This window comes from Lissotriton vulgaris, chromosome 7 (assembly GCF_964263255.1).
Source record: "Lissotriton vulgaris chromosome 7, aLisVul1.2, whole genome shotgun sequence".
NCBI classification, from domain to species: Eukaryota; Metazoa; Chordata; class Amphibia; order Caudata; family Salamandridae; genus Lissotriton; species Lissotriton vulgaris.
The window spans coordinates 693,009,134-693,021,206 of NC_141695.1; the positions used below are offsets into that span (position 1 = coordinate 693,009,134).

Here is a 12,073-nt window from a genome sequence, read left to right on the forward strand (position 1 = left end):
TGCATAGCAGGCTCTAGTGGCAGAACGCCTCGCCTCCTTATACATTCTGATTGTAGGTTTAGATTTGTAAACTCTAGGACTTCAGGAGCCAGGTTGTCAATTTGAGCTGTTTAGGATCTGGATGCCTGATTGTTCCTTGATTCTGCCTGAGAAGGTTCTGTCTGTTGGAAAGCTTTGTGTGGGGGAACACCGACAACTTGAGTAGAGTGGTGGGCCATGGCTGTTGGGCACATTTAGGAGCTATTCAAATTATGGTCATAGAGGTTTCTCTGAGCCTTCCTCACCACATATGGTAGTAGTGGGAGAGAAGAAACAGCAAAGCCAAATATCCCTGACCAATTCATATACAGTGCATTGCCTTGTGCCTGTGGGTGATGAAGCCTGGAGGCAAAGTGTCTGCATTTTGCATTTTCTGCTGTAGCAAAAAGATCAGTTTGGTGTCCCCTCTCACTTTGGAACGGCTGCTGAAGAGCTTGTGGGTGGAGTTCTCACCAATGGACTTGTTGCTGTGTCCTGTTTAGTTCGTCTGCAAGCTCATGGTCTATTCTGCCGGGAGTTGGATGTAAAATGTAAATGTATTGTCCATTTCTAGGTCTGTTGGGATAACTGTGATAACTGAAAGGAATGGTAGCCTCCATGTTTCTTTATATAATCCATTGCAGTCATATTTTCTGTCTTTATGAGGAAAACTTTGCAGTGAATGTACAAGAGGAAGGCCTTGAGCACCATCTAAATTGCTAGGAGCTCCAAAAATGGTCATGTTGAGCCCTTTATTGAGCAGTTCCTACTCCTTGGACTGTAATTTCCATAATGTGCGCCACCCAACCTCTGAGTAAAGCATCTGTCGTAATGGTCACTTGCAGGAAAGGGTCCATGAAAGCTCTTACCATCAGAAGATTGCTGCTGTTTCACCACTGCAGGAAACGGTGAACTGAGGGCTTAATCAATGGTAGGTACTCCTGATTGCACTCAGCGTGTGACCATTGTGACCCCAAGCAGTCCTATAGGGGGTGTTTGTGCAACATGGTATAAGGTCAAATTGCTATGCACGAGGCCATCGTGCCTAAGACACATTAGCACTCTGACAGGCAGTCGACAATGCGGCTGAAAAAGAGCCTGCTGGTTCTGGAGATTGAGAAACCTCTGAGGATTGGGGTAAGCTTTGGCTGTGATTGAGTTGAGAATTGCCTCCAAATAGGGTTGAATGTAGAGTGGTTCCAGATGTGACTTTGTAGCATTCATTGGATATCACAATTTGTGGAGTAAGGAGATGGTGGCTTGTGTATCCTGGACACATTTGTCTCAGTGTGCACTCTTTATCAGCCAATCATCCAAATAGGGAAAGACATGGTTCGCCTGTCTCCTTAGGTGAGTTTCTTCTACTACGAGACGTTTTGTGAATACCCTTGAAGCCGTTGTGACTCCAATGGGCAGTACTTCGAATTGATAATGTCTTCCACTTATCACAAACCTCAGGTATTTGAGGTGTGCCAGATGGATGGGGAAGTATGTGTCTTGAAGGTTTAAGGTTGTCATAACTTGTCTTCCGGTAGAAGAGAAATTACATCCTGAAGGGTTACCACACGAAAATGTTCCGACCAAACATAATGGTTGAGAGGACTGAAGTCTAATCTGGGGTGTAAAGTCCCGTCCTTTTTTGGAATTGGGAAATACAGAGAGTACACCTATCTGCCTTGATAGTGTTTTGGGACCGGCTCAATGACCCCTTTTGTAAGGACTGCCCTTACCTCTTTTTTCAGGAGATGTAAATGTTGCAGGCTGAGAAAGTGTCTGCGTGGAGGAATATTGGTGGGGTTGAAAGGAGCTCTAAACAATAACCGTACTCTACTATGGAAAACACCAATTGGTAGGTGGCGATGTCTGGTAAATGGGTGTGGAGCCCCAGAAGTAATTCCCCAATAGTTGTTTTGTGGTTGGCGAGGGGCGTCACTGCTTGGTAGTTAAGGTACCCTTAGCTGGTATACCTCTACATTTCCCTCTGCTCCTAATGCCGCTATATGAGCCTCTGCCAAAGCTTTTATCTCCCCGTTGATAAGACTGCTGCTATCCTGGGTAAGTTTGCCTCTGGTAGGAGGTGGATGGTTAATGAAAAAACTGGTGTTGGGTGGTTGGTTGTAGCATGCCGATCGCCTTTCCTGTCTCTTTATCTTTTTTTTATAAAATTGTTTATTGGTTCATTTAAAGCCATACAGATACAATTTGACGACATTAGCAAATCAAGCAAGATATCATTTTCGGCAAAACATTAAGACAGTATATACAGCACACATTGTCATCTCAGTTAGTACGTCTACGCATCTTTAATTCCACTATAGGGGACACACAAATATCTCCACGGTACTTATTCCACATTGACCAACTTCCGATCCCACTTTTTCGGGCACCCCCTAGTCATAAAAACTTTGGTATCTGCCACCATGCATCTGTCCAGCTCTCTTGCCCATCCAGTGATGGGCGGCGGTTTTGATCCCCCCCAATCCTCTCGCCAGTTCTCTCTTAACAAACGATCCGTCGCCTCCCATATATTGAGTGACCCCAGTTGTGGCGTCAACACTACCTCATTACCCAAGGCTGTCTGCATACGTTCTGAAGCTCCCTCCCATAGGTTACGTATCCTTGGGCAGCTCCAAAGAATATGGTAAAAGGTGGCCTGCTGTCCACATCCTCTCAGACATAGATCGTCAGGTCTAGAGTCTATTTTTGCCAAGGTCAGCCCTGTCATGTATGACCTGTGAAGTATCCTAAGCTGTATGAGCCTAAATTTCAGTGTGATGGCCGCCTCACGTGGGGACATGAGGGTCGCCTGCCAGTCCTCATCACTCATCGGGCCTAAGTCTTCTTGCCACCTCTCCCTGAGCCTTGGAAAGATGTCCGGTAGATTATTGCACAGCTTTTTGTACGTGAGGGATATCACTTTGGAATTCAGGGGTCCATCTAACAGCCAGTCCTCCAAGGGGGACGAATCCGGTATGTCCCGAAGGGATGGAAAAGCCGCCAGGATCGCGTACATTGTACCTGTACATTTCTCCCTGAGCTGGATGATATTTGCTCTGAAGCTCCCCAAATGTGAGCAGAGACCCCTTCTTAACCAGGTCCTTTACTGCCAAGATACCTATAAGGTCCCACTTATCAAACCCTGGCTGGTAGCACAACATACCCAATTTCTGTGTGTACCATAACGGCGCTCCCTTTGAGAGGACACCTGTCCAACCCAAACGTGAGTGTACAATACGCCAAATTTCTAACGTGTGTTGGGTGGGTCCAAAACATTTCTGTTTGTTTTTCGGATCGCTAGAATATAGGGCCCCTAGATAGCCGGAACGATCTGTCTGATAACGGTCAAGAGCATATGCTGGGTCATCAGGGGTTGATATATCCGATGGTTGACTCATCAGTTGTGCCGCCCAATAGTACAGTTGTAGGTCAGGCAACGCTATACCCCCATCGTACCAGCTTTTCGTAAGTTTTTTGAGTGCCACCCTAGGGGTCTTCCGATCCCACAGCAGCATGCAAATTTCCCCTTCTACTTCTCTAAAATAAGATTCGGGGTCTTTGTGTGGGCAATTCTGGAGAATGTAGAGGAAACGGGGGAGGGCCAGCATCTTGAAAAGTGCCGCATGTCTCACCAGCGAGAGAGGTAGGGACCTCCAATGCTTCACATCCGCGCGGAGTCGAGCCAATGGGGGTGCCAAATTGGAACTGTAAAAGCGAGCTGGCGGGGTGACATATATCCCCAAATATCGAAACCCCTCCTCTGCCACTGCTATAGTGTAACCGGCTGGAAGTCGGGGGACCTGACCGTGTAACAAACATTTCTTTATTTTTTCTAGCATCTCATTGACCTGGGGGGATGAAGAGATTTTCCTCATCAACCGTGACATTAAGCAGGTAGTGGTGTACTTCGGGTTTGAAACAAACCTGAAATGCGCAGTCTGGTAAGCCTTCATAGAAGAACTGCAGTGTTGATACCTTTTGTGAAAGTCTGCTACACCAAGTGCACATCTATTGGTCGCATTAGATATACATTGTCCTTCATTAACAAGTTCTTGCCCTTTTTTTCCTACAATCAATAGGGAGAAGTAGTAGGATATCTTCGATCTTGTCCCACTGTGCTCGGTAATGAGGACCACTTTAGTACAAGAGCAGCCTTAAACCCATGGGAACCTGGGCCATTGGCACTTTCTTAATCACAGTGGTTCTCACAGGTATTATTATGAAAATCACTTTCTATCAGTCACAGACTGTATGCACTCAATCCCAGAACCAAAAAATCAATCTCCAGATCATAATGTATTACACATAACTTATATTTCGACAACATCAATTGTTACTCATCACAGTAAATATTTAGTGCAATGAGTCCCTGTGAAAAAGAAAACCACAATCCAAGGTGTCACAAAACAAGTGAAAGTGAATTTCAAAAGAACTTTTTTTGTGTGTTATTCTTAAACAACAACAAATAGTAACTATTAGGCCAATATAACATTTCGGTTTGTTTTTTATGTGTCGATGACGTTTCGATCCTCAACGTGGTACAGTGGTCCCATCAGGACAGGAGTAATTTGGAACATATTGGCCAAGTAGTATAATCAAGTATGGTCAACACGAGTGGAAGATTTGATAGTACTCTGTGTAATTAACTGTACTCACTGTGAGGGTGATGGTTACACTCTGAGCCGGAGCAGCCAATTAAGGAGTGCAAACGCTGGAAGGGAAACCTCTCCAGAGTTGCCTGGCAGCTTCACAGCAAGGTGGTAAAGTTACTTGACAGTGTCAGAATGGATGCAACAAATTGACAAATTATTGGAATGTGATTTTAATATTACCTATGAGAACCACTGTGATTAAGAAAGCGGTTATGACGAGGAAGCAGGCCCACAGAGATGGCAATCCGCCAATAATTGGAGTTTTCCTTTTCAGGAGGGGTTGCATCTCCTGTTACTTGCGCTGCTGCTCATTTCCGAGCTGTAGCCACCACTAAGGAACCTGGTGAGGGGTGTCCCTTAAAGTGTAATGAATCTGCGGGTGATGCCTTTCCCTCCCTCCAGGGGAATAGGGATCTAAACTCGCAGTAGATGAATGTGTAGGAGATTGCACTGGAAGTGAATGTGCTGGTGAGCCCTGTGGGAGTGTGGGTGATGGTGGACTGGTGCCTTCTTGACCATAGGCCATAGATGGTGGGAATGTCAAAGGTTCTTAAAACTCTAACCATCTCTTCTCAGGGGCAGTGAGTTTCCAAGGCTTTGGATTAATTGTCCACTGCCTTTTGTCTAGGACCTAATAAAGCTTATCAAGGATTGTACTCTCTTCTTCCTCAGCAGCCTGATGTTTCGGTTTTAGTGGTGAACTGTCTTTAGGTGGGCTTTTGGATTGACGCTTTGGCGTCTGTTTATTCGGCGCCAACAGCTTTCGCGCTGGTGACTAAGACGCAAAGGGTTTTAGCGCTAGTGGCATTGGCGAGCTATGGCGTCAGGGACTTTGGTGTCTCGCACCATACCTGTTCTTGTGGCCCGATCAGGATAGCGAGGCCTCTTGTCCATTCTCCTTTCCGAGGCCTTGTCTTGGTGTTGACCGGAACCACTTGGTTGTAGAGCACCAAGACCTATGTTAAGCAGCGGGCTGCTGGGCTAACGGTTCAAGGGCATGGCTCTGAAAAAGACATGAAACTGTGCTTTGTGTGCATGGGTGGAGGGACCACAGTACTCACAACCCATGACATAGCCTTCGTTTCCGGGCCCGTGGCAATTTTCAACTTAATCTTGGGAGCCTTCCAATAGGAGATAGAAGGCTGGCCCTCTTAATCGCTGCCTCTGGCATTAATATCAGACTCGCCAGATGCAACATACTGCGGGCTACCTGCCAACTTGCCTTCTTCGTACTCCTCCTCCGCGATACCGATAATTTCTTCTCCCTCCGATATTACCTGTTCGGAGGTGGTCTCCATACTGTGGACAAGTCATTGTGCCCAACGGCATTTTAAAGTCTTTTTTTAATTTGAATTGCTGACACGCCGCACAATCCTGGTTGCTGTGTCCCGGGAGAGAGACCAATTACAGACTGGATGTAGATCGTTGCGTGGGGACGCAAAAGCAATTTGAGGGGGGAGTGGGGAGGAAAGAGGGGAGTGGTAAAAAAATTATATATATATATATATATATATATATATATATATATATATATATATATATATATATATATATATATATATATATATATATATATATATATATATATATATATATATATATATATATACCCACAAGGGATGGGGGAGAAGTGAAGGCAAGAGGAAGGAGGTAGGAATATGCAGGCAGACAAATGAGAGCAACAGGGGAAGAGACGCACATGAGGGAAATAGTGTAAAAACCTATGCAATCTAATGCATTACTTCACACAAAAGTATTGCTTGAAAAGCAAGCAGTGCCAGTCAATCAAAGAGGTTGTAAAAGGGCATGGGTCCTTATGCGGGAAAACACAGGATTGACAACCTAAGACACAAATAACTAAGCAAATGACAGTGAGAAGGAAAGCCAACCAATGGTATCAAATGGACCATCTCCCATCATCTCTATGTCCTTGGTAAGCCACCGAATGCCTCACAACAGACAGCACATGTCTAGTAGGCTCGGCCTAAAAATATCTCAAAATAATGATAGTGAATCCACTTGCAAAACACAATTAACTGTTTAATTGGTCTTTTTGGGTGGAAGAGACATACATAACTCGAAGTACAATTAAAAAACGCTATAGGTATAATAGTGTACAATAAATATTCAGAACTATATTTGCTGAGATATTATGTGACTCAAAAATAGTACTCCATTTGTGGGTTACATTTTAACATTAGTTAAATTGGATTTTTTGTTGTTGTCATATTTGAAGAATTAACATTAAATCAACTGACCTCCAATTCCTTCTCATCAAACGTCTTCAGCAGATGTTGTGGGATTACTTCATTAAACCCCTTCTGGAGAGCCAGAAACTGTGCCTCAATTCCCCGTAAAAATCTCCAGTTAACATAAAGCCTATAATAATTAAATTTGATTTAGTAAAATAGAAAAATATATATATTCAACTTTTTTTAATTCCAAAAACATAATTACTGCAAACAGGACATAAAATAAATTCTAGTATACATTATGGACACCAAAGATAGCATTTACAATATCTGAAGAAACTACCTGTGACCCGAGTATAAGCACCAGGCCTTTCAACTGAAGTCTATTTTTTCTATTTTTCAGCAAGATGCAAGTCTTGAAAGGAAAACTGAATGCAACTTCTGAGGTTATTGCTACTGCTCAACAAAACCTAAACCGATAGCATGTGAAGGATTTTAACTGCCAAGGTGTATCAATCCAAAGTGTTCATATCTTTTTAGAAGATGTGCAGGATCAAAATCTTTTGCGGGGGTTGTGTATGAATAATACCAACAACTGACATTTTTAAAATACTTGCATTTCGTTTAAACATGCTTAAACCTAGTCAAAAGGGTGGGAAAACCAGATGTGAACCTAGAATAATATAGGTTTTACTCATTTATGTTATAAATTATAAAGTGTGGGCCTAATACCGAAGGGTAATGAAGCACTACACATCCCTGCAATAAAATAAAGTTTGCCAAGCAGGAACTAGTTAACAAAACAAAAACACAAATAAATCCTGGGTGGTAGGATACTCAAATGAAAAAGTAGCATTCAGAAAGCCAGAAAGGTCTGGCTTTAACTTACTAATGCATTCAAACACACAGTCATGCACAAATGCGGGTTGAGTTACATCCATAAGTGCTGTGTATCTTTTTTAAACTTGCTCAATTGAAGCACACAAGGGAGACGGCCCTAAAACATGTGTACTGTCAAGAAGTGCTTAACCAAAAAGAGAACAGTAGTGTTTGAATACTAAGGAGAGGAATGACAGTAGAAATTGGACCTTGCTCAAGGGCAGTTACAAACACACGTGGAGGGCATGCTCACTCAAGCTAACGGATAAAAAGCAAGCAAATTAGGGTGACAAAGGCAACCAATGATAAATAATGGCTGAGCTCTAAATCCACTCTTAGCTGACAATAGGTCTTTGGCAAGAAGTAAAGAGGGCCAAGACAAAAAAACGAAATATTTCAAATTTTACCAAAACTGGAAAAGGGTAGAGGCAAGCTGTATATCAGGTGACTGTGTTCTCTAGATACAGGGGGCTGCAGAGGACATGGCCTGGGCAGACAACTTGGCTTTGCGAAAGGTAGAGATCTCCAAGGAGAGGATGTCCTAGCTTCTGGCACCGCTTGACTTGAACCTTGGGTATGACGGAAGACACATGCTTTAAAAGCAAAGCAGCACATTTTAAAAGATCTCTAGTTGCCTAGAAAACAGAATCAGGAGATTTAATCTAGGGCTTCTTCTTCTGCCACCCCTCAAGATATCCCCAAGAGGGATGCTAAGATGTAAAGAGTGTCCAGTGGTCAGTCTAATAAAAACTGCTGAGAAATCAAGAACCACAGAGAGATGCCATCTTCATTCCTGATGCTAAGACCACTAACAGAAAGAAGAGCAATAGATGTGCAAAATATTGTGTTAAGAGACTGGTATGCAGTTAAACCGGATTACATTTTTCCAACAAGAAAGGGAAACTAGTGATTGAATGCTAGTTTTCAAGTTCACTGATGTATAGATTTAGTTTCTAAAGGAATGTTCAGATTTTATGACCAGGCTGGAATGTTGTCAGCAACCCGCGATGCCAGGAGCAGGTGCCCTCCTTACACTTCTTTTTTAAATGTCACCAAAAATTCTATGTATTGTGAGGATGAAAAGGATCAGCTATTTCGTGATAATTTAAATTCCATTATAAAGGATTGTGCCCAGAAAGCGGTTTGTCTCCATTTCAGAAATTTTAAAAAATCTAGAGGACTCCATACAAAAAATAATGTCACAAAAAGGTGAGGAAAATTCGAAAAGAATACAAAAATGTTCATTAATGCAAAATAAAACGTCAGCTCCCAAGTTACAGATCCTTCCCTCTCTCAGAATGATAATAGGTTTGGCCATGTACCCCTTCCTTTAAATATAACTAATATGTGGGATAAGGATGATGATACGGACCAGGATGATCCCAATATCTGTGATACAGACATTAGGACCCAGATATAATCTGGTTAGGGCCTCTAGATGGAAAAATTCTCAAAATGACTAGGGCAAATCCTCATATAACTTGAATAAAACAATTCTGCTTTTCATGGGGGAACCTATTTTTGATCCAACAGTAAAAAACCATCCTAATTTCACTAAATGTTTCCCTTCTGATCATGTGGACGATTAGGTGTTGTTGTACTTGAGACAACCTTTAGAGATGGGAACAAGAAACCAGTTACGCTCAGAATTCCTTGCCCTTCTTTTCCAAATACCATCACAGCCACATGACCCATAGATCCTAACATGTTGTTGTTCTTCACTAGATTTGGTAATGATCGTAAAAAAGGAGTCAACACGGCTTGTGGAAATTGTCAAGATAGAGTCCTTGACTTGACAGGTCCCTTGACCCTAATTTTGGACATAGCTGAATAAATTAAAATGGAAAGCCCTGAAGTACATTCTGAAATTTTAACTAAGTGGGCCCAAAGGCCTGGAAAGGCACAAAATGCTTCTATTAAAAACGGACCCTAAATTGGGAAGTCTGTCTTCCAGAGAAGGTCAACAAGTAAACACTTTATTTGGTGACATAATTATTAAAGAGATGAGTACATCTGTAGTAACCTTTATATTAATTGGTAAGGCTCAATTCTCTCTCAGAAAACTTTTCGGCTCTAGAGAATTTGGCAGGGCTGGCAAAGGTAGGAGTCGTTTTGCCAGCTATTTCGCTTCACGAAGAGGCAGTTATTGCAGAGGGTCGTTTGGTTGTGCTCAAGAAAACAAACCTCAATTCTATCCCCAAAGAAGAAGAACTTTCAGAGCCAGTAGCTAGTCACAGAGGAGCACAAAACACAAGTAAGATTTTTTTAATTCTTACCTTCATCCTGTAGGAGATTGTTCTACCAGCTTAGAAAAGCATCACTTCAGACCCTTGGATTCTGCAAACAATCCAATGATACTGTATAGACCTCTATCAAATTCCTCAGAATTCTCTCCCCAACAAACCATTGATTATTTACTCAGAAACAAACTCAATTTATAAGTACAGAGGTTCCGTCTCTTTTGATGAAAAAGGCAATATAGATCAAGAATTACGACCCATTAAGTTTTCTTAATACCATATTTTTGGTAAAGAAGAAGAACAAAATTCAGTCTGGTGATAAACAAAAAACTATTTTGAGGTTTACAATCATTTCAAAATCTGAGAGATTCTCTGTTAAATTAAGGCTGGATGGTTCCTTTGGACCTAGGGGATGCGTATCTTACAATTCAATTCATCCAACATTCAGGAAATTCCTTTAGTTTTAATTGGGAAACTACAATTAACAGTTGAAAACACAACCGTTCGGTCTCTCATCAGCACAATGATACTTCACAAAGATAACGAGACCAGTGGTAGCTCATTTAGGAGCCCAAGGAATCTATTTAACAGTCTATCTAGACAAATTAATCCTTAGGGCACAAGACAAATATTTGTTACAGTCAACTAGAAAGATGCCTAGACTTATTACAGAATCTAGGATTCTTAATAAACCTGAAAAATCATTGCTAGATCCTTCAACTCCGGTGGAGTTTTGGAGTTTCTTAATACATATAAAGAAATAGATTTTACAACAACCTCAGCCGAAAGTCCTCCTGATGAAGATATTCCACACACCTTGAATTTCTCAGTCCTTTCCCTAAGATCATTAGCAAGGATAGTGGGTCTGTTAGCTTCTACCGTTCAAGTGATTTTTCCAGGCCCTCCTCATTATCGGGTTCAACAAATATAAAACAAATTGCCACCTAGGAAGAAGCCTTCATTACTCAGATATAATACATTTAAATCAAGAATTTCATGCCAAGACCGGAGGCTCGGATTATGCATAACATTGTATTGCCACTCCATACTTCAGCACTTTAAAGCATATCTTAAGCACATCTAAAATTCCAGAATTAAAACTCCACTACAATCCATATAAACCAGAACACAGCAGCCATCTTCCTCTTATTTGCTGGTCCTGTCAGTTTCGTATCTGCTAGCATTTGCTTTCATTTTCAAATATATGGCATTATTGTTTTTATGATTGATTATATTTAGCTTATACTGTTTTAATGCTGTGTTTTATAATTTAAGTATTAACACCTTCCATGCTCATGACGAGCTGAGCTCGTCATGCTGCACAGTGCTCGTGTGCTCATGACGAGCTGAGCTCGTCATGACCACACCCACTAACATTATGGCCCAGCACAGGAGGAAAATCCTGCACGCAGCGATGTGGTTAAGATGTGTTTGCATTTAAAATCGTGAAATTTATCTTATCCCAATTTATGGGATTAATTTAGTAGTTGGGATTAATTTAATGAAGGATACGAATTCAGGTGAGGTAGGTAAGATGTATGAATAAATATGTATATTGTTTTTTATGATTATAAAATACATCGGTAAAGCGACGACAGAAGCGAATCTTTCAAACATTTACACTTTCGCATGTACTTCGCGCTGTGTTGGTTTTCGCTGTACCGTGGAAGCGAAGGGGCTTCGTTGTTTTGTGCTCGAGGACTCATCGAAGACAAGTTCCCTGAGGCACCCGTAGATCAGAAACTTTGCACGTTGGGTACGCGCTAACGCCACTGATTCGGGTGCGGCCATTTTGAGCACATGAGTTGCTAGGAGACCACTTCTCTCGGCAACTAACGGAAATGAAAAAATAAAATACATTTTGCAATTTTTTGCCTTTCAAAGGCTGTAAAAACAATTGTTTTTTCTCCTTAAGTTGACGTTTCTGCTGAAAATCTTTGCACAGATGTACATTGTTGATGTATATATTTCGCGAAGTGCACCCGGACCCCTTGCGGGAGTGGGACCAATTCAGTGCTTGTGATTATTATTGATGAGGATCCCTTGGAAGAGAACACTGGATACACTTATCATGAATGAGCCAAGAAGCGTATAT

The 12,073-nt window shown here is 41.8% G+C and overlaps 1 protein-coding gene across 1 annotated transcript in view; it reads right to left on the reverse strand.

Annotated features, from left to right (window-relative positions):
- SMURF2 (SMAD specific E3 ubiquitin protein ligase 2) overlaps positions 1–12,073 on the reverse strand; it is a 1,116,208-nt gene that overhangs the window by 104,594 nt on the left and 999,541 nt on the right. Inside the window, exon 16 of the mRNA XM_086930925.1 lies at positions 6,926–7,046. Within this exon, the coding sequence (XP_086787051.1) occupies positions 6,926–7,046 (121 nt within the window). The remainder of the gene's footprint in view (positions 1–6,925; positions 7,047–12,073) is intronic.